Raw genomic sequence first — 24,906 nt, 5'->3', positions numbered from 1 at the left:
CAGGCACCCCCCAACTCTGTGTGCCCTTGTCTACTTTGCATATGTGAGGTCCTTCCTCCTCCCAGAAGCCTCCTAACATGGTACTTTCCTCTCTCCTATCTCCAGAAGTCCTGGGAACCCCAGCTGTACAGCCCAGGCCTGGACCCCCATCCTGCTCACCGCATTGCAGGCGCCAGCTCGCTCCACTTGGGACAGGGTGTCCAGGTCAGTGTTGAACACGTTCATCTTCTCCACCAGGCAAGTCAGGGCTGTCTCCGTGGCCTCTCCCACCTTCTCATACACACCTTTGGCCTGGGGAGTCCCAGGGAATGAGGGGCTTGCTGCCCGCTTGGGACTTCCCCAGTCTCACCTTCTTATACCACTCTGCCCCTGTGTGGAGCCTCCTTGCTGCAGATCTGGGTTAGATGGTATCTGGCAGTAATCCTCAGCCTCTCAGGCCTTGGCAGCAGTAACCACACACCCCTCCTGCTCTCCCTTCTCTGTGCTGCTCAGCTCCTTCACCAGGTGTAGAAGCTAACCTGCTGCCTGCCTCACTCCTCACCCTCACCTTCTCTCCCAGAGTCTCTAGAAGCTCCTGCCTCCTCTTCCTGGGGTCTGCTTACAACAGCAGTTGCCTGGCCTCGCAAGACCTTCCTCTTGAGATTTAGAGCAATATGTCCAATTTTGTCTCTAGGAGCTTGTTCACTGGGGACCGCTTGGGGTACAACAAGGGATTCTCTGACCTCTTCCTCTCTTTTACTTAAATATTTTACCAAGTCTCAGAATTTTCACCTCCTAAATCTATCTCTGGCCTTGCCTCTCCTGAAGTTCCAAGCAGGGTTTAGCTGGCATGTCTTGAGACCAAAGAACCATTCAGGGCTTCCTAGTCCCTAGCATCTGTTTATGCTGTTGTTTGCACAGGGCTCTAGGAGGTGCTTTCTTTCTTTCTTTCTTTTTTTGGGTCGAGTTGTGGGGCCTGAACTCTGGGCCTGGGCACTGTCCCTCCGCTCTTCAGCTCAAGGCTAGTGCTCTACCACTCGAGCCACAGCGCCACTTTTGGGTTTTTTTTCTTTTTGCTTATGTGGTGCTGAGGAATCGAACCCAGGGCCTCAGGCATGCAAGGCAAGTAATCTACCACTGAGCCACCTTCCCAGCCCTTCTTTCTTTCTTTCTTTCTTTTTCTTTCTTCCTTCCTTCCTTTCTCCCGCTCCTTCTTTCCTTCCTTTCTTCTTTCCTCCTCTTTTTTATTTGTACCAGTACTAGGGCATGAACTCAGGACCTAGAAGCTCTCCTTTAGCTTTTTCTCTTAAGGCTCAAGACTGGCATTCTACCACTTGAGCCACAGCTCTACTTCTGGCTTTTTGGTAGTTAACTGGAGCTAAGAGTTTCACAAACTTTCCTGCCAAGGCTGGCTCCAAATTGCAATCCTCAGATCTCATCTCCTGAGTAGTTAGGATTACAGGCATGAGCCACCAGTGCCTGGCTTTGAAGAGACTGTTATAAATGCAAATGTGACTATATTCCTCTCCTGGCTCAAAACCCTTTGGTGGTACTCTACGTGCCCTCAGTGTAGCATGGCTCTGGCTAAGGCTGCTCCACAAGCACGAGTACCCTCCCACCTTCTACGTTTCCCTGCCCCAGCCACATGAATGGCCTTCAGTACTGGACACGTCTGGCTTTTGTAGACTGGGTCTCTCATGGGCTGTGGCTGCTGCTTCATGTACTGCTCCGTCCTGGCCACTACCTGATCTCTTCCCCATGATCCACTGGCACTTCAGCCCCTGCAATAGGGGTAGAGTTCCAGAGCCAAATCTGAGTAAGATGGAAATGTAGCACAGTTATATATGTATGTAGTTAGTTGTTTTAGTGCCAGTACTGAGGCTTGAAGTCAGGGCCCGGACACTGTTCCTTAGCTTTTTTTGCTCAAGGCTGACGCTCTACCAGTTGAGCCATTTCCAGTTTTTTTGCTGGTTAATGGAGATAAGAGTCTCGTGGACTTTCCTGCTGTGGCTAGCCTTGAACTGGAATTCTCAGATCTCAGCCTCCTGAGTAACAAGTATTACAGGAATGAGCCACTGACTCCTGGGTGAAGGGTCTGTCCCTGGACAGCACTTGGATGTCAGGGAGGCCATGAGAGGAATGGGGGCCTACCTCATTGTAGTCCAGGGCTGAATCATTGCACAGGGCACAGATGGTTGCCAGCTCTACCAGCCCGTCAAACTGCCCACAGCGTACAAGCTGCTCCCCTTGCCGCCTGGGAAGCAGGAGGTCAGAACAGGCCATGTCCCCACTCCCAGGAACCTCACCCACTCACCCCTCTGTACTGGCCCTTGTAGGCCAGGCTGCCAGAGGCTCCATCCCCTCTACTACTCACACTTCGCCTTCTGGGGTATATGTGGTACCCGAGATGGTGAATTCATGCAGACGGCAGGAGCCCGGGTCCACTTCTGCCACCACGAACATCTGTGGGGAACAAGGGTAAACTCAGGAGCAGTAGTCTCCCTTCTTGAAGAAAGTCAGAGAAGACAGGGTCCTTGATGTGTCCCCTCACAAGAGCCTCCGTCCCTGAAGGGAAGTCCTTAGCACAGGGTCTTGGTGAGTAAGGGACTTTGTTTGGCCCAGTTGTGTCCACCCCTGGAATGGCCACACCTCTGGACTCCTGAGGGGTCCACTCTTCAGCATCTGGGAGCACTTGAGAGTTGGAGGAGGCCGAAGCTGGTTAGGAGTCCTTGCCAGTGTCACTGTGTAATGCCAGCTAAGTTCCTAAATCCATTCCTCCACTGGTGACCCAGGCAGAAAGTGGGCTCAGATCCAACTGGCCCTTCTTTTCAAGGGGATGGATTCTTGGCCTTTATGGAAACCAAGGCACACATCTTCACCTCAGCAAGTAACCGCTGCCCTTCAGGCTGCTGGGCCACCCAGCTCCTGCCCATGTACCCCGGTCACGGGCCCTTCCCTCCTAGGCAGTCCATGTCTTGTTTGTCTCCAGCTCTGCAAGGGAGATGGTTCTTGCTTTCTGGAAAATTCCTTTCTGTACATTCTCCCAGTGGCCAACCTAGCACCCAATAGGTGCTCCATGCTGTTCCTTCTGACTCATCTCTCTGCTTCTAGGCAGCAGTCTGGCATGCTGCACCCTGAAACCCCTCCCCTGTGCTCTCCAAAGCCTGACTTCTGTCAAGGATGTCAAATGACATCCTACAAATGTCAGCAGGTCAGAGGCTACTGGGCAGTGAAACTCACCGGCACTCTTCCTCTACCTCAGCCTCTGATGAGCTCCAATGGGCTTAAGATCTACGGATCTTTTTTTTTTTTTTTTTTTTGGGGGGGGGGTCCGGTTGTGGGGCCTGAACTCTGGGCCTGGACGCTGTCCCTCAGCTCTTCAGCTGAAGGCTAGCGCTCTACCACTTGAGCCACAGCACCACTTCTGACTTTTTTCTTTTTGCTTATGTGGTGCTGAGGAATCGAACCCAGGGCCTCATGCATGCAAGGCAAGCGCTCTACCACTGAGCCACCTTCCCAGCCCCAAGATCTAAGGATCTTAAGAGGCTGGTTCCTGAGGACTATGTGAAGACTAGAGTAGTAATGGGGAGCCCAGCAGGAAGCAACCACAGGTCTCACCTCCCTCCAACCACTCCCTACTGAGTCACAGAGGAGCCTCTGCCCCATGGAATCTCTGCCAGAATCCCTGGAACATGTGGAGAGTAGTGCCAGAGAATGAATAATTCCTGCCCTAGCCCTTCCCGGATCACTGGAGCTGGCATATCTAGTGACGGGCACTGTTTACAGTCAGAATGACACAGGTTGGAATTGTCTGGACCCACTTGGCTCAGACCTAAGGCCTGCACTTGACCCTCTCTGGGATCCTTTAAGGTAACCTGGCAGGGCTCACTTAGCAGCCAGGCATTTGATGGGGAGACTGGAGACCCCACAGTGACACACAAGCTCTAGGGACATACACGAAGCCAGACACTGTTGCCTGCTTTGTGCCACGAACACAAGGCTGTGCTACCCATCCTTCCCTGGAGCCAGCCCACAGCTCCTCTCCATTTCTCATCAAACAAGAGGCTGGGGAGGCAGGCCAGCAACACACAGCCCAAGGGACCCCAGGCTGGCCACGGCTGCTCACTCACCCTGCAGACAGACATCTGATTGGTGGTGAGTGTGCCTGTCTTGTCAGAGCAGATGACCGAGGTGCAGCCTAGGGTCTCCACGGAGGGCAGGCTCCGCACGATGGCATTCTTGTGTGCCATGCGCCGTGTGCCCAGTGCCAGGCATGTTGTGATGACCGCCGGGAGGCCCTCGGGGATGGCAGCCACAGCCAAGGCCACGGCAATCTTGAAGTAGTAGATAGCGCCACGGAGCCAGGAGCCGCCATGGGCTGGATCAGCAAAGTGGCCGATGTTGATGACCCACACTGCCACACAAATCACAGAGATGACATGGGACAGCTGCCGCCCAAACTCATCCAGCTTGCGCTGCAGGGGTGTCCTTTCGGGCTCCACAGCCGCCATCTGGCTCCGGATCTTGCCCAGCTCCGTGTGCAGGCCTGTGGCCACTGCCACACCCACAGCCTTGCCCGATGAGATATTGGTGCCCTGACCAAAGAGAGGACAAGAGAAGGGCTGCTTAGCCTCTAGCCAGGCCAGAACCCTCAATCCCTTTGGGCTGGTGCAGGCTCTTGTCATTGAGCCTTCTTCTCTATGTGGATGGTGTTTCCAGGCTTAGAAACCAGGCATTCCTTGGGTTATTGCTCTCCACAGGACATGGTTCATCACCATGTCCTCAGTGCCTCACACAGCGCTTGATACAGGAGGCTTCAGGGGTGACACTGACAATGTAATCCATTGGTATAGTTCAGGGACCCACTGTTCAAATCCACCAAAATGAGATTCAACCGCCATGGCCACACAAAAGTGTGTCTGGCAATGATCCCAGGTAAACAGTCCATAAATGTTTTCTAAATCCAGAAACCTGAGCCTAAGCATCCTCATTCTCCCCAGGTCCTGGTGCAGGAGCTAGGCAGATCTCTGCCCCAGTGTCTTCTCATGGAACAGAAGGCCCAACAGAGGCTCATGTTCCCACTAGCCCCCTCAGATGAGTGCACCATGCAGGGAGCAAGTGGGCAGGTATTGTTGAAACGGCTCTTCCACCTTGAGCAAGGGAGCTGTGCCCTCTACACCCTTCAGCTAAGGCCAGCTGTACTGCCCTCCTCAGAAAAATCTTAGTGCCCCTCTCCCTGTCCCAAAGCAGCTGGGGGTGTGGGGGACAGGGATCTCAGTTCTGCATGAGCATTTCCAGGCATGCTTTCTCGCTCTTACCCCTGGTACCATAGGCCACTGCCCAGCTGGCCTAGCCCTTCCATGGGGCATCGGGTGTTACACATTTGGCTCCAGGCTGCCCATGGGCAGCTGTGAGTCTACCTCCTGACTCTCTCTGAGACCAGAGGGCACCTCTCTCCTAGCAGTTAAAGCCATTCTATCCCAATAGAACCAGGGACATATGACATGGACTCAGCCTTCCCATTTGAGAAATGGACCAACACCATCCTTTCTTGTTTTTCAGTGCTGGGTATTGAACCTAGAGCCTCACAAATGCTCCACCAGTGAGCTATTCCCTACCTCTTCACCATTTTGTGGCTTTCCTTACTCTGGAGGATTTTCAGCTGAGTTACTAATGACAGTTTCTGCCTCTCTCCAGGTTAAGGCAGGCTATCCTCACAGGAAAAGAGAAAGCTCTGGGCCCTGGGTGTTTAAGTTCACATCTCAACTGGTTGTGGGACCTTGGGCAATTTACTTAACCTCTCTGAATCTGTTTCCTAGCTGGAAAATACAGATAAGTAAATAATACAGATAACCTTATTTCAAAGGTCTGTTGTAAGGATTAAATAAACTATTATGTGTGGGCTTAGACAGTGCCAGACACCCAGGCCTCCATAAAACAAACTATTATGATTATTATCCATTTGCAGTATTTCTAGTAACCAATGAACTCCTTTCCTCCAGGAGTGTGATTAATATTAACATTTTTGTTTTATTTTTGGCAGTCTTTGAGCTTGAACTCAGGGCCTGAGCACTGTCTGTCCCTGAGCTTCTTTTTGCTCAAGGCTAGCACTCTATCACTTGAGTCACTGCGTCACTTCTGGCTTTTTCTGTTTATGTGGTGCTGAGGAACTCGGGACTTCACACATGCTAGTCAAGTACTCTACCACTAAGCCACATTCCCAGACCTATTAACATTATTTTTATCCTTAGCATTGAGGCTGTGGGCATCCTAGGACTCACAGAAAACAGCATGTTCTTCTTGTCCTGGTTCACGGCTCTGGGATCTGGGATGGCATCCGTGTGCTTGGTCACAGACACAGATTCACCTGGCCATGGAACTGGATGTTATTTGAGCTACCCTTGAAGGCAACACCCACGCCCAGGCCCCACCCTGGCCCCTAGGCCTCACCTGTGAGGATGGACTGGTCTACTCTTAGTGCCGTAGACTTGATCTCAATGAGACGCAGGTCCGCAGGCACTTTGTCTCCCACTGTATTGGGAGAATGGCTCAGCTGAGGATGTGTTTTAGATTCTAAACCCCAGGAAGACAGGAAGCTCCCAAGGTTCAGGTAGGGTCCCTTGGGTAGGCTTTGGCCAAAGAGCTCTGGAGGGATCCAGCAGCCACCACAGCTGGAAAGATGGAAGATGAGGGACACCGGGCTCCTTAGTGTTATAAGGAGCAAAGAAGAGTTTTACCTACCTGCCACTTCCACAATGTCTCCTGGGACAATGTCCCGGGCACGGACTCGCTGCACACCCTTGCGGTCTGACCGGATCACTTTGCCCATCTCAGGCTCATACTCCTTCAGGGCTTCAATGGCACTCTCAGCATTACGCTCCTGCAGAAGAAAGTAGGCAGGTGACCTGTGTGTTGGCAGGTCTTCCCCTCGGGAATACCCATGGGGCCTGGAGTGGAGATGGAAGCAGAAAGGCCTACAGACAGAAATCTGATCTGGGGACCCCAGGGCCCAGCCCCACCCCAGCGCCTCCCACCTGCCAGACTCCCACAATTGCATTGGCCACAAGGATCAGCATGATGACCAGAGGTTCCACAAAGGCTGTCGTGGTCTCCTCGCCCTCCTCGAACCAAGCCAGGACCTGCAAGGTTACAGCTGGTCAGTTGGGCTGGTCTGCCCTGCCGCCCCCTCCAACACACACACCTGTTCTCCTGTCTTTTTTTGTTGGTGGTGGTCATGGGGCTTTAACTCTGGGCCTGAACGCTGCCCCTCAGCTCTTCAGCTCAAAGCAAGCGCTCTACCACTTGAGCCACTGAGCCACTTCCAGTCCTCTGAGTGGTTTGTTTGAAGAGTCTCATGGACTTTCCTGCTTGGGCTGGCTTTGAACAGCAATCCTCAGATCTCAGCCTCCTGAGTTGCTAGGATTAAGGCGTGAGCCACCACCGCCCAGTTTCTCCTGTCCTTTGAACCCTGGATCTTCTGCTTACATTCTTGTCCAAGAAGACACCCTGGGGAGTCCCAGATGTGGGGAGGGCTGCTCCTCAGAGGAGGTGTGACTGCCACAGCTTCAATCCCACCTGGAACCATCCTTTAATGGTACCTAGTCAGCTGGAAGACTCCTGACCACCTAAAACCACTTCTCATTGGTCCCCAGACTAGCAGCAGCAACAGCAGAGTGGTAACACCAAGAACTTGCCAGAAATACATGGTTGTTTTTTTTGGGGGGTGGGGCTTAGGGGGTGGGGTGGAGAGTATGCCTGTACTGGAGCTTGAACTCAGAGTCTGGGCATTGTCCCTTAACTTTTTTTTGGGGGGGGGGTCCGGTCGTGGGTCCTGAACTCTGGGCTTGGGCGCTGTCCCTCAGCTCTTCAGCTCAAGGCTAGCGCTCGACCACTCGAGCCACAGCTCCACTTCCGGCTTTCTTTTTGCTTATGTGGTGCTGAGGAATCGAACCCAGGGCTTCATGCATGCAAGGCAAACACTCTACCACTGAGCCACCTTCCCAGCCCCTTGTCCCTTAACTTTTATGGCCAAGACTGGTGCTCTAGCACACCTCTGTTTACAACTTTTTGGGTTAATTGGAGATCAAGAGGCTCATAGATTCTCTTGCTTGGGCTGGTTTCAAACTAGGATCTTCAGATCTCAGCTTCCCAAGTCACCAGGATAACAGGCATGAGCCATTGGTGCCCGGCAGAATCACAGTTCTTAAAACTACCCAAACCTCCTGAATCAGAAGCTGCTTGGCAAGCCTAAGTGACCACAGTATACACTCAGGTTCAAGATCCAGTGGCCCAAGGGCTACCATTTCTTCTGGAACCTATGCTGCACGGTGGAGACCACTTAAGTGCCATGTCTGCTCTTTGGCCAAAGTGAGGATTCACCACACCCCATCTGTTTCTGTGGACCTGCCTATGCTACCAAGGACACAAGCACCTTTTTGGCTTTGTGTCTGCATGGATGGATGCTTTTGTTACAGCCCTGGTTTCCATAGGGCAGCAGCCAGGGTGGCCAGACATGACTGGAGGGGAAGGGCCAGTCCTAGCTAGCACCCTCCCTCTCCACATTCCAAATTTCCAGACTGAGATCTCCTCAGGCCTTGCAGGGATTGGCGCCAGGATGGGAATCACATTAACCTCTGTCCTCTCCAGCCCCAGCATTAATCAGGGTCTGCTGCTTAGCCATCAGAGATGACCACTGTCTTCCTCCCCACCTCCTCACCAGGCCCCATGGGGGGGGGGAGACAGGCTGGGGGGGGGGGCTGAGTGGTAGGTCCAGAAAAGAAATAGGGGAAGCCACAGCCAGGAGGAGGTCACAGGAGGTCAGAACCCAACTCTGTAGAGAATACTGGAAGGGGTCAAGCTAGGGCAAGTTCACCTCCTCAGGGACAGCTGAGATTGTTTTGTAAAGGTCATGACTGGGAGGTCAGGGTACTGCCAAAACATTCTGGTTTTTTTTCTTCTTGTTGTTGCTGTTGTTTTTTGCCAGTCCTGAAGCTTGAACTCAAGGCTAGCACTCTTAACCACTTGAGCCACAGCACCACTTCCAGCTTTTTCTGTTTATGTGGTACTAAGGAATCGAACCCAGGGCTTCATGCATGTTAAGCAAGTACTCTCCACTAAGCCACATTCCCAGCCATGTTTGTTTGTTTTTGTTAGCTGTGGGGCTTGAACTCTGGGACCTGGGCACTGTCCCTGAGCTCTTTTGCTCAAGGAGAGAGCTCTACCACTTTGAGCTACAGTGCCACTTCTGGTTTTCTGGTGCTTGATTGGAGATAAGAGTCTCAAGGACTTTCCTGTCTCTGCTGGCTTTGAACCACCATCCTCAGATCTCAACCTCCTGTGTAGTTAGGATTATAGGTGTGAGCCACCAGCGTCTAGCTATGCCTAAACATTCTGAAGTACATATTACATCCCACTGCACCGAGAGATAGCTGGTCCAAACATCTACAGTGCTGAAATTCAGAGACCTGGGCTAAGACAGGAATAGCTGAGTCAGACCACAGTCCCTGGCCAGGGTTGAGAAGGTGGCTCAGTGGTAGAATGCTTGTCTTGCATGCATGAGGCCCTGGGTTCCATTCATTAGCACCACATAAGCAGAAAAAGCTGGAAGTGGTGCTATGGCTCAAGTGGTAGAACACTCGCCTTGAGCTGAAGAGCTGAGGGACAGCGCCCAGGCTGAGTTCAAGACCAACCAAAAAAAGAAAACTCCCTGGCCTATGTGGGCTAATGCCCGAGAAGGAGCTGGCAGCGGAAGCACTTGGGGAAGAGATGCTGGTCTACACGGTAGCTTCTACCACCAGCCGTGGGGGCACTTACCCTGCACACATGCAATCATCGCCAATAACTGGCAACTGAAGTTCATAATTGTGGTAAATTAATGCTAATAATTTGGATATTTTACCTCATTTTTGACTGTTTGGGTTATATTAGCCCTTAGCTAATATTTTAGTTGTTTTTGTTTTCTTTTTCTTTTTTGGGTACAGCCATAAAATATTGGGATTTAGGAAATGTTGTGTTATTCTTTTTTCTTTCCTTTTTTTTTCTTGCCAGTCCTGGGGCTTGAACTCAGGGCCTGGGCACTGTCCCTGAGCTTCTTTTGCTCAAGGCTAGCACTCTACCATTTGAACCCCTGTACCACTTCCAGCTTTTTCTGTTTATGTGGTACTGAGGAATTGAACCCAGGGCTTCATGCATGCTAGACGAGCACTCTACCACTAAGCCATACTCCCAGAATATTGTGTTATTCTTGCAGCCTTAATGTTCAGGGTGAATTGTAAAATATAAATTTTTTGTGAGATTTTTTTTCTTTTTTTTTTGTCAGTTGTGGGGCTTGAACTTGGCCTGGGCACTGTCCCTAAGCTCTTCAGCTCAAGGAGAGTGCCCTACCACTTGAGCCACAGCCACACTTCCGGTTTTCTGGTGGTTAAATGGAGATAAGAGTCTCATGGACTTCCTTGCCTGGGCTGGCTTTGAACTTTTTTGTGTGAGATTTTAAAGATTTTTTTTTTTTTAAGCTGAGTAATGGTGGCTCATGCTGTAATCCTAGCTATTCAAGAGGCTGAGATCTGAGAAACATGGTTCAAAGCCAGCCAGGGCAGAAAAGTCCATGAGACTCTTTTTTCTTTTTGTTGGTGGTGGGGCTTGAACTCTGGGCTTGGGTGCTGTCCCTGAGCTCTTCAGCTCAAGGTGAGCACTCTATCGCTTGAGCCACAGCACCACTTCTGGTTTTTGAGTGGTTTATTGGAGATAGGAGTCTCATGGACTTTTCTGCCCGAAATGTGATCCTCAGATCTCAGCCTCCTTAGTAGCTAGGATTACAGGCATGAGCTACCAGCGCCCGGCTCCATGAGACTCTTATCTTTAATTAACCACCAGAAAACTAGAAGTAGAGCAGTGGCTCAAAGTGGCAGAGCTTTAGCCTTGAACAAAAGAGCTCAGGGACAGCACCTAGGACATTAGTTCAAGCCCTACAACTGACAAAAAAAGAAAGGGAGGAAAGGAGAAGGAGGAGAAGGAGGAAGAGGAGGAAGAGGAGGAGGAGCAGGAGGAAGAGGAGGTGGAGGAGGAGGAGGAGGAGAGCTGCCTGACTTCCAGGACAGAAGATAGGATGGGGAGAGGGTACAGATTGTGTGGGGGGAGGTGGGGTCCAGTGTGGAGCAGTGAGGTCCAGGCACAGGAAATAGATATCCTGCAGGGCAGGGAATATTTGGGGGACCAATGGAGTGGAGAGGTGTCCAAGGCCAAGTAGAGTGCAGCCCTGTGGCTCACAGCATGAGACAGCCCTGCTGGGCCCAGCTCTCCCAGCCAGGTGGCCCGGTCCCACAGGACAGCGGCTTCCCACTTACAAAGGAGACCAGGGCAGCCAGCAGCAGGATGCGCACCAGGAGATCCTCAAATTGCTCCAACACCAGCTCCCACAAGGACTTCCCTGGGAATAAGAGCACACGTGAGGCCCAGCCCAGCCCCTACACACAAAGTGGGTAGCATCAGTGCCTCCAGCCCCATTGCTTCCTGCAGTTCAGAGGGAACCAGAGGCCCACAGAAGCTTGCTTGTTTGTCCAAAGCCTCATTCTTGGAGAGAGAGTGAACAGCAATGTGATCTGACTGTGACCAAGACAAAGCTGTGTCCCCCAGCCTCACCTTCCTCCGTGGGGAGCTCTGCAGGGTCCAGGCAGCCACAGGAGCATGGGGAAAAGAGAGAGGATGGTTACACAGAGGGACTGAGGGGGTCTGCGCCCCCTCCCCATGGTGCCCCCCTGGGAGGAGCCTCACAGCCCTGAGGTCACAAATGGGATGGCCGGAGTCCAGGAGCATCCACCTTCTGCCCTACCTCACCTTGATCAAGCTGAGCTATGGTGGCATGGGGCCCTCAGAGTCAGGGACGTCTTCCAGCCCCATCCTATCTCACAGAAGGGAAACTGAGGCCTGGAGGAGAAAGGGGGCCCAAAGGTCACACCATCAACAGTTCTCTTGATGGGCCCCCTCTGCATGGCCCTTCTTTGAATGGCCACGCAGTCCTGGCCAGGACACCCATGCTTCACTACCAAGTTCCCAGTTTACTGCTCAGGTTCCTGGGCCTTCCAGACAAGTGCCAGCCCCACACCCAAGGAACCTACAACCTTCTGCTGATCCTATCCTTCCAAGCCAGGCCTGCCGGGAGGCCTTTCTTGGCTCCATAGGCCCAGGTGGGGCAGATGCCCACTGCAGCTTACTTGCCAATTTTATCCCTTGCATTTCCGAGGGCACCTTTTGTATCAGCCGGAGCAGGCTGCCTCGGGTCCCTAAATTCTTTGCATCATCCCAAAAACCTTAAAGGAAAGCAAGGTGGTAATTTTCAACCCCGAGTGGCCAAACAACTGGAACAAGGTCCCATAGCAGGAAGATCACTCAGTGGTTAAGTGGTCTGTGGGGGGCTGTTCAGAGAAGGCTCCCAATCTCAAGCTCAGCTCTGGCCTCTAATGCCTTAAGCCTTCCTGATAGCTCCCTGAGGGCCCACTTCCAGTGCCAGCTTCTGGACCCAGGGACCAGGTCCTACGTGCGTCCACCAACCTGGCCCTCAGGCCTCAGGGGGGCCTGCTTCGGTTTACCCACCTGGCCAGCTTGGGTCTGCACCTGGCAGCAACCCACAGAGAGCTATAAGCACCCAGTTGGGACTTCAGGGATGGAGGGGGGGGAGGGAAATGGGACATATAACCTAAAAATACACTTTCTAGCATTTTCTCTAAAGTCCTATTTTAAGCAACAGCTGACATTTTCCGTGGAAAATGTAATCTCCAGTGTCCTGCGTTGAGATTAAAATCAAACAGACGTTTTCCTTCTGATCTATTTAACTGAAGTGCACAGGAAAGGCTGGGGGAGAGCCAGGCCAGTTTCTGGGCCAATCCTGCCATGAAGCAGAGCCTTTGCAGGTGGTCTGACCATGCCCCACCTTGAATCAGCAGTGCCCACCACATTGCACAAGGCTCTACAGTCACCTTTTCAGGGCTCCTAAGGGAGGAAGTTTATCTGCAGTCTCTCTTAAATCCCTTCTGCTATACGGTGTGTGTGTGTGCATCATGCTCCCCAGGATACTTATTCCAGCCCAGTCAGGGCCTAAGATTAGGACACAGGTCTCTGGTCTCTACCTTGCTGCCTTCCATTTGCTCCTGGTGGGATTGGGGGGGGGGGCTACATGTCTCTCCAGTTTCCCTTTTCTATCTTCCCACCTGGAACTTCCCTCCTGTTTCCTGACCCACAATGAAGTGACAGGACCCATTCTTTAGAGGTCATCCCTGATATTTTTGGCTTTGTGAGTTTCCACCTGAAAGGGGCTGGCATAAGGTTCTCAAGAAGGTTCCTGTGCAGGATGGTTCCATGACCCTATCCAGCACAGGGCCATCAGCATGCATGGCCAGCCAGCAGAGGAAATGCAGCACAGCTAGGTTGAAGGAGAATATTTCTAGTTTTACTTACCTCACTCATTTCAACTGAAGAAGCCACACAGGGGGTGGGGGGGGGGGGAAGGGGCGGCTACCATGCTGGGCAGAGTAAGTCCAGACCTCTGACTCTCATGTCATTTGACAGCCCGTGAGGCAGGCAGAGCTCCTATTGGCTAAGCTGCCCTGGCACCCAGCAGAGTGAGGCATGACTCTAATCCTTAGGGGTTCCAGTTTAGTGGTATGTGTGTGTATACTGGTCCTGGGGCTTGAACTCAGGGCCTGGGTGCTATCCCTAAGCTTTTTCACTCAAGGCTACCACTTTGAGCCATGGCACCACTTTGAGTTTTCTGGTGGTTAATTGGAGATAAGAGTCTCACAGACTTCCCTGCCTGGGCTGGCTTAGAACCATGATCCTCAGAAGGCAGCCTCCTGAGTAGCTAGATTACAGGTGTGAGCCTCCGATGTCTGGCTTTGTGTGTTGTTTTGAGACAGGGTTTAATTATGTCACCCAGACTGGCCCCAGACTATTTTATTATCTCCTGTCTCAGCCTCTCCAATGCTGTGATGTAACTATCATCACCACTCCTGATCAGTTACTGAGTTTGGGGGCTGTTACTGCAACAACCTGTCTCCACTCCAGTCTGGATCTCACCTCAAGGCTCTCCATTTTCCTCTCCTGAAGAGACTCAGCGAGCCTCTCACATGAGAACAGCGTTGATGGTCCTAGGAAGCAGCTGCCCCATGGGGAAGAGATGTCCACACCTACCTTGAAGGGCTATGGCCAACCAGAGCCATGAGCACCCACTATGTGCAAGCAGTGTTCCAGGGCCTTCTGCATGTCTCCAGAGGACCAATGGAAAGACTCCACAGCTGTGGCATGCTGCTAGTTCTGAAGGCACCAGACCCCTGGGCCACAGGACTCTTTATTTTCATCCCCATTTTACAGAGTGGTTTTGTAACTAATTCATGTTCACACAGCTTAGAAGTAGTGCAGAGTATTGAGCTTGCTCTGGCTCCTGACCTGCTCTGAGCCTCCTATCCTAATCTCTAGGTTGCCCTGCCTTCCCTCCTCTGGTCTCTACCACCGGTCTAGGTCAGCTGAGAACATCCAGTATCCCATGTGATGGCTGCTGGGCCTTACATCCCATCAGTCCACCATTCTATAGTGGCCTTAGAGCCACCCACTAAAGTCACGTGGTCCTCAAGTATTTAGAGCTATGAGGCCATGCCTGCTTCAACTGTCAACCCCTCAAACCTGAAAAACTCCCTTCTGCTTACGCACAAATGAGTCCCAGAGTCAAAGAGGGATCCCCAGGGGCTTCTATCACCCAGCTACATGTTGGGGGCCTGGCGAAGGTCTCCCTGAAATTGTGGCCTTGGGCCCCCAACAGTGATGGGTACCTGTTTTCTAAGCTGGGAAGTGCCTCACCTGCCTGCTCAGTGCTATCTGCCAGCCACAGAGAGGGGCAGATTCATAATGGGATGTTGTTCCTCCAGGCCCCAACTGGCCTAGCCCTGGGTCACGTGGCCTCTTCTATTCTCATCTGGACATTTTGCATGAGAATGGGAAGACTGCTCCCAGCTACTGCTGGGCACAGTTGCCAGAATAGGTGGTCTGGGAACCTGGGATTTGGTTTGTGGACTCATGGTCCAGGAGCAGAGTGCAAAACGGTGGTGACTAGAGATACTTCATAAAGCTGGGCACCAGTGGTTCACACTGGTAATGCTAGCTACTCAGGAGGCTGAGAGCTGAGGATCCAGGTTTGAGGCCAGCTCAGGTAGAAAAGTCTGGAAGTAGAAGTGTGGGTCAAGAGAAAAACCTGTTCACAGGGCTGGAATTCAAATCCTGCTTTACGTCTTGTGAGTGCCATGGCTACAGCTGCACCACCTGAGATGGTGTCTGTTTCCCCCTCTGCACCTCGTGAGCTGTTGACTGTGCAAGCATGTGGGCCACACAGCCGTCAGACCACCAGCTACGTGAGGCAGGCCTGTGCTCAGTCCCAGGTCTCCAGCAGTCTTACTACAGGCTTCCAGGTCCTTCTGGATCTTCTAGACCTGTCCTGACAAAGTCCCACCACTGTGCACGATGCAGTTCCTCCTCCCCATCTCACTAGTGCCCTCCACCTGTATTCTACGTTCACTTTTCTGTCAGATCGGACAGAAAGGGGTCCACCTTGCTTCCAGCAAGCTGCTCTCCATTGCCCTAGGTCTGACCAGTCAGCAATCCTGCCCCCTCCAGACCCCCCCCCCCCGCCCATACACACCAGGAGGGAGCCTACAGGCTGCTCTGAGTCATCCCTGGCACCCTCCCTCACCCCCCCCCCCCCCCCAGTCATTGTTGATTCAGTTGCTCAGGTGTCAGGACAGACCCTGGGTCCCTGCCTGGAGCCAGGGAGCAACAGGGCAGCCAGCAGGGGTGCCCAGGGGCTGCCCCTAGGTGTAAGCACCACCTGTTCCCTTAATCCTACCTGGATTCCTTTTTCCTCACAACACTGAAAACTGGAATTTCGACTTGGAAATGTTAGTACCAGCCCGGAGAGGCGGGCACTCACCAAGATCTTCCTCCAAGGTAAATTTACAGAGCAATTAAATGGTCACTTAAGAGAGGCAGGGAGAGGCCCTGCTGCTGGGCACAGCCTGCCCAGCCCCCCTGGCCCTGCTGTCTCCAGGGTCTAACCTAGAGTGGACAGCTTGTCCCTGCTCCCTCTGCAGGGAGCCACCCAGGGGCCTGAAAAGAGCCCCCTCCTGCTTTTCAAGGACTGGCTGGCTCACCTGGCTTCGCTGCACTGTGGGGCGGACCTGGCCCCACCTCAGGTACACAGAGGGCCTGGTGAAGGTGGGGGGGTGTACGGGGCGGGGGGGGGGGAGGGTACTGAGCCTACCTAGCAAGGCCCGGGGTATGGCATCCAGAGCGCAACCAGAAACATCCTGAACTTCCAGAGGGTTGCAGGCAACGCTGCCCTCCCCTCAAGAGTCAGTGTCAGGTCCCGCAAGGTCCCTAGGGGATCTCAGTTCCCATCTCGGCTACACTGAGGTCACCCAGAGAATGAGGCCACTCCGATCACCCTCCTCACCACTCTCATGGCCTGGTTTCAGGCTCTTGCATATGGGTTTCCCAAGTCCCAGTGGCAATAGGGCCTGAGCTGGCAGGAAATAAGGCCACAGCCCAGGCAGCCCTGGCCACCCTCCCAGCCTGGAACAGCCATGAGGCACTGTACCCATTGCACAGATGGGTAGCATGAGGCCTGGGAAGGAGCGGTTCTGGCTGGCTGGCACTGCTCCCCTGACCCCACAGCCTTGGGTTCTCCAGGGCCTCAGGTGCAGCCCTGCGTGGCAGGATGTGCCCAACCCAGTCCAGCTTCTGGCTTTGGCCCACATCCAGCGTGTAGGATGAGCCAGCCTGCTCACAGTCACACGGAACTAGCCAGCTCAGGCCATACCACCATGCCTGGCCCAACTGACAAACAGAAAAAGGCAGAGGAAAATGAGCAGAGAACATTCTCCCATCAAACTGATCCAAAGTGCTAAGTTGGCCTCATACCACTGGCCAGGCAGCAGGGAGTATGGGCAGGTCAGCTGGGAGGACAGCAAGTTAGAAACCATTGTTATTCAAAAAAACACCCTCTCCCTCTCAGATTTATCCTGCAAAACTGTACAAAAGCATGCAATGCACAATAGACATTCCTTGTAATGCTGCCATGTTATAGAGGCTGAAGACCATCAGAAGTGGGACCTGACACTGGTGGCTCACACCTGTAATCCTAGCTACTCAGGAGGCTGAGATCTGAGGACTGCAATTTGAAGCCAGCTGGAGCAGAAAAGTCCCCATGAGACTCTTATCCACTCAAAAGCCGGAAGTGGAGCTGTGGTTCAAAGTGGTAGAGCATTAGCCTTGAGCAATAAAGAGCTTAGGGACAGCACCCAGGACTTGAGTTCAAGCCACAACCGACACACACACAAAAAAATGGGGAATGCGTCAGGCCCCAGCACCCAAGGAGGCTCCTCATGGGACCAGCTCCCCATGGCACCAGTCAAGTTAGAAACAGGGCAGAAAAGCTCATACTATCCCCCTCCCTTTCCCAAGAAAAAGACCCCAGAGCCCATAGCTGCGGTCAGGGCACTCAGACTACCTCAGAAGAAGAAAGAATTGGGGACACTGGAATTGGTAGCTGGGACAGGACTCAGGAGACTTTATTGTAGAACTTTTATATCTTCTGAAGGTTATACTGTGTACAAGTTTTTATTCAAACAATAGATTGAACCAGGTGTGGTGACTCATACCTTTAATCCCAGCTACTCAGGAGGTAGAGGTAAGAAGTTATAGTTTGAGCCTAGTCTAGACAAAAAGTTATCAAGGGGCGAAAGGGAAAAGGTGGGGGGGGTAGGTGGGGGGGGAAGGATGGTAGGGGGAAAAAATGGAGGAGGCATTAATGCTCAATAGGAAATGTACTCATTACCTTACTCATGTAACTGTAACCCTTCTGCACAGTATTTTTACAATAAAAAATATTTAAAAAGTTATCAAGACCCTCATTTCAACAGACAAACTAAGTAAAATGGTATGAATCTGTCATCCTAGGTATTCGGGAGTCTGTAGGGAGGAGGCCTGTGGCCCAGGGCTTACCCTGCAAGCCAAAAGGGTTGGGAGGCATAGTTCAAGCAGTAGAAGGCCTGAGTTACAAGAGCAAGGCCAAGTTCAAAGTCCAATATAGTCAAAATAAATTTTTTTAAATTTTAATAAAGGGCTATGAATATGGTTTAGTGGTAGAGTGCTTGCGTAGCATGTATGAAGCCCTGGGTTCGATTCCTCAGTACTACATAAACAGAAAAAGCTGGAAGTGGCACTGTGGTTCAAGTGGTAAAGTGCTAGGCTTGAGCAAAGGAAGCTCAGGGACAGTGCCCAGGCCCAGAGTTCAAGCCCCAGCTGGCACACACCTCAAAAATAAATTAATGAAAAGGAATTGGAACCAGAAATGATGGCATGTACCAGTAATCTCAGCACTCAGGATGCTGATGCCTGGGCTACACAGTGAGACTGTCCCCAAATAAACAAATAAATTAACAAATGTGAATTATTTTGACTTAAAAGATGTCAACGTTCCCAGGTCTCTGCTCTGCTGGTGCTGCATGAAGCCATCACCACTGCAGGTTAGCAGGGAGCCATTTCCTAAGCACCAGGGACTCCTGGCTGGCACTGGTTATGCTACCAGGCTCAGGCCCTAGCTCTGAGGTTAGAGGGAACAGGGAAGGAGGGTTAGAGGTAACCCCAACTTCTATTTTCACCATGCTCCAGGTAGAATTTGCAAACTTTAGGACTTAAGCAAATTACTTCCTTGTGGTTTCCAGTGCTAACGACACTGCAGGTGCACAGATGCCTGGGAGGAGGGGGAAAACACTAGTCCCTGGGGTGTCCCCTCTACCCGCAGCCCCACCTCCTCTACTACCCATGTTCTGACTTGGCTGCCAGCCCGCCTCCTCTGCTGAAGCCCGTAACATGTCAATGATCTCACTAAAGAGGCACAAACAACCCTAAGAAATGGGTCTAACTCAGGGGGCTGGGAAGGTGGCTCAGTGGTAGAGTGCTTGCCTTGTTTGCATGAGGCCCTGGATTCCATTCCTCAGCAGAACAAGCCAGAAGTGGTGCTGTGGCTCAAGTGGTAGGGGGCTAGCCTTGAGCTGAGGGACAGTGCCCAGGCCCAGAGTTCAGGCCCCATGATCCACAAAGGAAAAGAAAAAAAAAGAAAAGGGTCTAACTCAGGCACTGGTGGCTCACACCTATAATCCTAGCCACTCAGAAGGCTGAAATCTGAGGATCCTGGTTCAAAGCCAGCCCTGGGTAGCAAAGTCAATGAGACTCTTATCTCCAATTAATCAGCAAAAAGCCAGAAGTGGAGTGGTGGTTCAAGGGGTAGAGTACCAGCCTTGGCTGAAAAAGCTAAGAGACAGAGCACCCAAGTCCCGAGTTTAAGCCCCAGTATCAGGAGGGAAGGAAGGGGGAGGTGGGTCTTACTACAACTGGAAGAACAAGACCAGAGAGGCCAACGGCTAGTCCTGGATCTAGTGGCTACAAAGGGGCAGGGCTAGGGAAGGGGTCAACCATCATGGAGTCTCTGCTGGCAGAGACTGACAGACATTCAAGTCTCTTCCTCAGGCGGGACAGCACCAAGCAGAATGGGCAGCTGGCTTTCCAAGGCTCCCCTGCCAACTCCCAGAGCCCTGGAAGCTTCCTGAGGAAGAATACCACAAAGCACGGGAACCCAGGAGCCCAACAGTGCTCTCCACACTTCCGGCACACATCACCTACCTATGGGCCCACAGCACAAGTTATACCACCATCCTTAACCAGCCCAGTACACAGATGGATGGGGGAAGAGCCTACACCAAGACAAATGAGGGCAGGGGCCTAGGGGTGGCCTCTCTCCAAGCCAGCAACACCTCTACTGGGCCAATGGAGACACAATGGAGTCTACATAGAAAAAGAACTTAAGCCAGGGTCCTATGGAGGCAGGATCTGTGATTCCCAGGGACAGAAGCGAGGGTTGCATCTCCAGCTTTCCGTGGGAACCAAGCGAGAGGCCCCAGCATCCTCTAAGGAGGACCCCAACTCTGTCCCAGCCTCAGCCCACCCCAGGCCGCCCTGTCCTCCCACAGCTAAGGACGCCTTCCCTGCAAGTCATTAATGGGGGATATTAAATAATATTTATCTCCCCAGTTCCTCCCACAGCTCGCCTAAATATAGCAACTAACTTTTTTTGAAAAAAGGGTTTCTGCTTCAGAAAGATAATATTTATATAAGAAGTGGTTTTCATAAACCAATACAAACCCCAAAGCGCCCTTTTGACAGCTCCTCGTAATTTCCCAGCCAGCCCCGCGCGGGGAGACTCCAGCCCCAGGCCGGGTCGGTGGCTGGGAACGCGGAAAGCACGGGCTCGGTGGGAACACCGGGGAGATGCTCCTCTCCCCGCGGGGCGCGCGGACGGGGCGGGCACGGGGCGGCAGGCGCAACGGGTCCGGCCCCCAAGGCCGCCGGGCGGGAGGCGGCAGCACTTCCAGCCTCCGCCAGCGAGCCTCCGGTGCGCCGCGGGCCACGTCTGGACGACAGGGCCGGCTGACCGGCTTCTGGCTGGGGGGCTGCCCGGGCGGGAGGGCTTCCTCCAAGCGCCCAGCCAGGGATAGGTTCATCTGGGAGGCTCCCCAAGGTCCTCAATCAGCCACCCTGGGACGCTGGGGCTCCCGCCACGGCAGTTCAAAGCGCCCGTGGCCTCCGCCAGCCACATCCGCCTCGCTGCAGAAAGAGGAAGACCCGGGCAGGGGCGGGGGACGAGGCCGCCCAGGGCGGGCTGCACTCCGGGCCATCTCTCACCGCACCCTTGGGGCTCCGGGGACGGCTGGGCCGGTGGCGCCCAGCCGGTGCCCGCAGGTGTGACGGCTGCACCTGCCCGGGCGCGGGGCCAGCGGACCGGGCCCGGGGATCGGGCGCCGGGAGGGCAAGGGCGATCCGGGCCGAGGCGAGGGGCCGGCGGGGCGCGGGCTGGGGATCGGGCGCCGGGGCGCGAGGACGACCCCGGTGAGGCCAGGGGCCGCCGGGCGTCGACTCCCAGCCGTAGCCCGCCCACCGCCGGAGGCGGCGCGGCCCCCGCGCCCGCAGAGCATCCGCCGAGGCTTCCGGAGCCCCGCTTCCCGCCCTGCCCGCGCCGGGCCCCGGACCGAGGGCGAGGAGGCGCGTCCGCGGGGTGCCCCCCGCCCAGGCGGCTCACCGTTGGGGCCGTGGCGCTCCCGCGCGCCGGTCACCTGCGCGGGGCTCAGGCCGTGCTCGGCGCTCACGGAGAAGCGGCGCAGCACGTCGGCGGCCGCGAGCAGGTGAGCCCCCTCCATGCCGCTCGCCGCCGGCGGCCACCCGCGGCCGCCTCCTCTCCGGGGTTACTGCGCCGGGCGGGGGCCGCGGCTCGGGCGGGCACCACGCGAGCCCATGTCCACGCCTGGACCTTCCCCGACGGCAGTGGCGGCGGCGAGCGCGACCTGCTCCAGGATGCGGCGCCCCGGGCGCCCTCCCCGGGGCGGGGCGGCGCGGGGCCCGCCCGCACCCACACCCCTTCCGGCCGCCCTCTGCGCCGCGGGCCCCGCCCCGCCGCCCGCCCGACCCGAGCGGGGACACTGAGGCCGCGCGCCGGAGGGCCTCGGAGTGGGCGGACGGGGGCTGCCGGGGAGGGCGCCCGACTTCCCGACTAATTTGTAAAGCCTGGGTGGGATGGAGAGGGACCCAGAAGCCCATGACTAAGCGGTGCTTTCCAGGTGCGATGTCTTCATCCTGTTCCCGAACGACCCGCGAGGACAGGTGTTCCTCGTGATCCAGAACCCCTAAACCTGAGCCTGTGAGGGAGACCCGGAAGGCTAGGCTGTCACCCACCCCGCCCTGCGCGGCGGGGCCAGTGGGGCTTCCTGCCCTCCAAGTATCCCAGGCAGAGGGAAGGGCGGGGACGAAGGGGTCCCCACTCCAGCACATACAAGAAAGGATTCGGATCAGAGGAGGAGGATGTGGAAGGCAAAAAGTACTCTGCCCACCGCAGTGTGGGGGCAAAGGGCACAGCCTGATGGGATCATGGTCCCTGGGCAGGTAGGCAGAGGCAGAATTACCCAGAATCTGGGGTTCCAGGATAACTGTGGTTGCCCCTCTATCATCTGCTGCAGGCCTCAGCCTCCTGTTGCATGGCCTGTGCCCTAACTCCCCCAGCAGTCTAGGCTCCTCCTTTTTCTTCTGTCCCCCACCTACCCCACCAAAGGAGAACTGGCTCGTTCATTTAGCAACTTTGAAAGGGTCTTAGGCTGGTCACCCTCTCAGCCAGGGCTCAGCCAGCTGCTGTGCAGATGGAAATGCTGGGTTCCAGGCTGTGTCTCCTTAAACCTGTGTCTTATTTCGGACCTGAAGTCCAGTATCCCCAGGTGTTTCCACGCTGGCCTTTCCCCTCCCACACCACACCACACAACTGCTAGACTCCTAGGTTGCTAGTGAGAAAATGGCAGACAGGACTAGGCTGGGGACAGAGCCCACAGCTCTCCATTAGAGAACTTGTTCCCAGAAACACGAAGCTGTCAGATACTCTTACTCTCTCTCAAAGACAAACATCCTGGGGTCTGATTCCTGCTCTGCCAGCCTTGGGGGACCTTAACCCCAAGCCTCTCCCACTATCCCACCCTCAGCTCTGAGTGGTCATTTCCTAGAAGGTAGGGCCAGAAGGACAGATTGTTTGCTCTGTCTGCCTGGCCCACACTTCCTTTCTCCTGCATACCCCACCCTAACTCCAAATCACCCCCAGTAGAGCAAATGGTTACCAGCAGCTGTGGCTCCTGCCTGGCAGGCAGGTACACCATCAACGTGTCCACCTGCTCAATTGTCCCCATCACAACCTCTGTGCATTCTTTATCCTGCCTGAATCACATGAGGCCACGCCCCATTCCCACACCTGCTCAGGTGCTCCTGTGCCTCTAGTTATGCCCTCTTGTTTCTGGACAAACAGCTGATGGCAGAGTAAAATGGACACAAGGCAAGCTGTCCACAGAGTAGGTCTCTCCTCCCCACCTCCCAGCTGCCATGGACCCAGCATTCCAAGCCTGGCACCCAGCTCTCCTCAATGGTCCACAGGGGCAGATGGTGGCAGAACACACTGCAGACACATGTGCATGCTTCACCAGAAAGCCAGGATGGAGCTGGAAAAAGGCAGATCTTCCTTAGAAGGGGTTGGACACAGAGAGGAGAGGATGTCTCAGGCAATCCAAAGTAGTAGACATTGAAGGGTGGGGACTCAATTAGAGGAGCTGGAGAATCAGGACAGTAGATCCAAAAAGCTTGACGCAGACACAAAAATCTCCCCTGATCTTATATTGAAGACTTTAAAAAAATTATTGTAAAGATGATGTGTTACAGTTACATAAGTAAAAAAAATATTGTAAAGATGAGGGGATACAGTTACATAAGTAAAGAGGACATTTCTTTTTGAACCCACTCCCTCATTTTCTCCCACTTCTCCCCTTTCCCCCCACACTCTTCTCCCACCCCAAGTTTTCATTTCCAACATAGTGTCTAGTATCATCACTGATGCATTGGTTCATCCTTTGTGATTCCCCTTCCCTTCCTCAGATCAGAACTTATATACAAGACAAAGGGTAGGGGGCTGGGAAGGTGGCTCAGTGGAAGAGCACTTGGTTTGCATGCATGAGGCTCTCGGTTCCATTCCTCAGCACCACATAAGCAAAAAGAAAAAAAGCCAGAAGTGGCGCTCTGGGTCAAGTGGTAGAGCGCTAGCCTGGAGCTGAAGAGCTGAGGGACAGCGCCCAGCCCAGAGTTCAGGCCCCACAACTGGACCAAAAAAAAAAAAAAAGACAAAGGGTATTAAAATAAAAAACAAGAACAGCAGGGCATGAATCAAAAGGAAAAAGAAAGAAAAAAGAAATAACTTCAAGCAGTACATTATTTAAAAAAAAAACTCTTGTGGGCTAAGAAGGTGGCTCAGTGGCAGAGCACTTGCCTTGCATGCATGAGGCCCTGGGTTCGATTCCTCAGGACCACATAGGCAAAAAGAAAAAAGCCGGAAGTGGCGCTGTGGCTCAAGTGGTAGAGCGCTAGCCTTGAGCTGAATAGCTGAGGGACAGTGCCCAGGCCCAGAGTTCAGGCCCCACGACTGGACCCAAAACAAACAAACAAACAAAAAAAACCTCTTGTTTCCATTTCTTAGAGTTCATTATATTATATTAAGCTTCATTTTATATGGTCCTATGCACCTAGTGACTGCTAAGAATATCATAGATAACCTAGTTATGAGGTAACCATGCAGCCTATGTTTCTTTGGGTCTGGCTTGCTTCACTTAATATAATTTTTTCGAGGTCTTTCCATTTCCTTATGAAACAAACAATGTCATTCTTTCGAATGGAAGCATAGAATTCCATTGTGTATACCACATATTCTTTTTTTTGGGGGGGGGTCCAGTTGTGGGGCTTGAACTCTGGGCCTGGGCGCTGTCCCTCAGCTCTTCAGCTCAAGGCTAGCACTCTACCACTTGAGCCACAGTGCCACTTCCGGCTTTGTTTGTTTGTTTATTTGGTGCTGAGGAATCGAACCCAGGGCCTCAGGCATGCAAGGCAAGCGCTCTACCACTGAGCCACCTTCCCAGCCCTTCTTTTTTTTTTTTTTTTTTTTTTTTTGCCAGTGGTGGGGCCTGAACTCTGGGCCTGGGTGCTGTCCCTCAGCTCTTTAGCTCAAGGCTAGTACTCTACCACTTGAGCCACAGCGCCAGTTCTGGCTTTTTTCTGCTTATGTGGTGATGAGGATCGAATCCAGGGCCTCATGCATGCGAGGAAAGCACTCTACCACTGAGCTACCTTCCTAGCTCGTACCACATATTCTTGATTCATTCATCTACTGAGGGGCATCTGAGTTGGTTCCATATCTTAGCTATGGTAAATAATGCTGCAATGAACATGACTGTGCTGGTAGCTTTAGTGTGGCCTTTTTGTGTT

The 24,906-nt window shown here is 53.5% G+C and overlaps 1 protein-coding gene across 1 annotated transcript in view; it reads right to left on the bottom strand.

Annotated features, from left to right (window-relative positions):
- The window catches only part of Atp2a3 (ATPase sarcoplasmic/endoplasmic reticulum Ca2+ transporting 3), a 36,933-nt gene extending 15,528 nt beyond the window's left edge, over window positions 1-21,405 (bottom strand). Inside the window, exons 1-11 of the mRNA XM_070001750.1 lie at window positions 21,152-21,405; window positions 11,617-11,634; window positions 11,322-11,404; window positions 7,014-7,118; window positions 6,721-6,859; window positions 6,430-6,510; window positions 6,261-6,346; window positions 4,110-4,574; window positions 2,354-2,442; window positions 2,131-2,233; window positions 160-291 (exon numbers count right to left, since the gene is read on the bottom strand). Coding sequence (XP_069857851.1) covers window positions 160-291; window positions 2,131-2,233; window positions 2,354-2,442; window positions 4,110-4,574; window positions 6,261-6,346; window positions 6,430-6,510; window positions 6,721-6,859; window positions 7,014-7,118; window positions 11,322-11,404; window positions 11,617-11,634; window positions 21,152-21,269 — 1,419 coding nt within the window. The 5' untranslated portion in view covers window positions 21,270-21,405. The remainder of the gene's footprint in view (window positions 1-159; window positions 292-2,130; window positions 2,234-2,353; window positions 2,443-4,109; window positions 4,575-6,260; window positions 6,347-6,429; window positions 6,511-6,720; window positions 6,860-7,013; window positions 7,119-11,321; window positions 11,405-11,616; window positions 11,635-21,151) is intronic.
- Between the last annotated feature and the right edge of the window lie 3,501 nt (window positions 21,406-24,906).

Source organism: Dipodomys merriami, unplaced genomic scaffold (genome assembly GCF_024711535.1).
Source record: "Dipodomys merriami isolate MVZ:Mamm:240054 unplaced genomic scaffold, mDipMer1.0.p SCAF_59, whole genome shotgun sequence".
NCBI lineage: Eukaryota > Metazoa > Chordata > Mammalia > Rodentia > Heteromyidae > Dipodomys > Dipodomys merriami.
The sequence above is the reverse complement of the archived record's forward strand: the minus strand, read 5'-3'. Positions and strand labels throughout refer to the sequence as shown.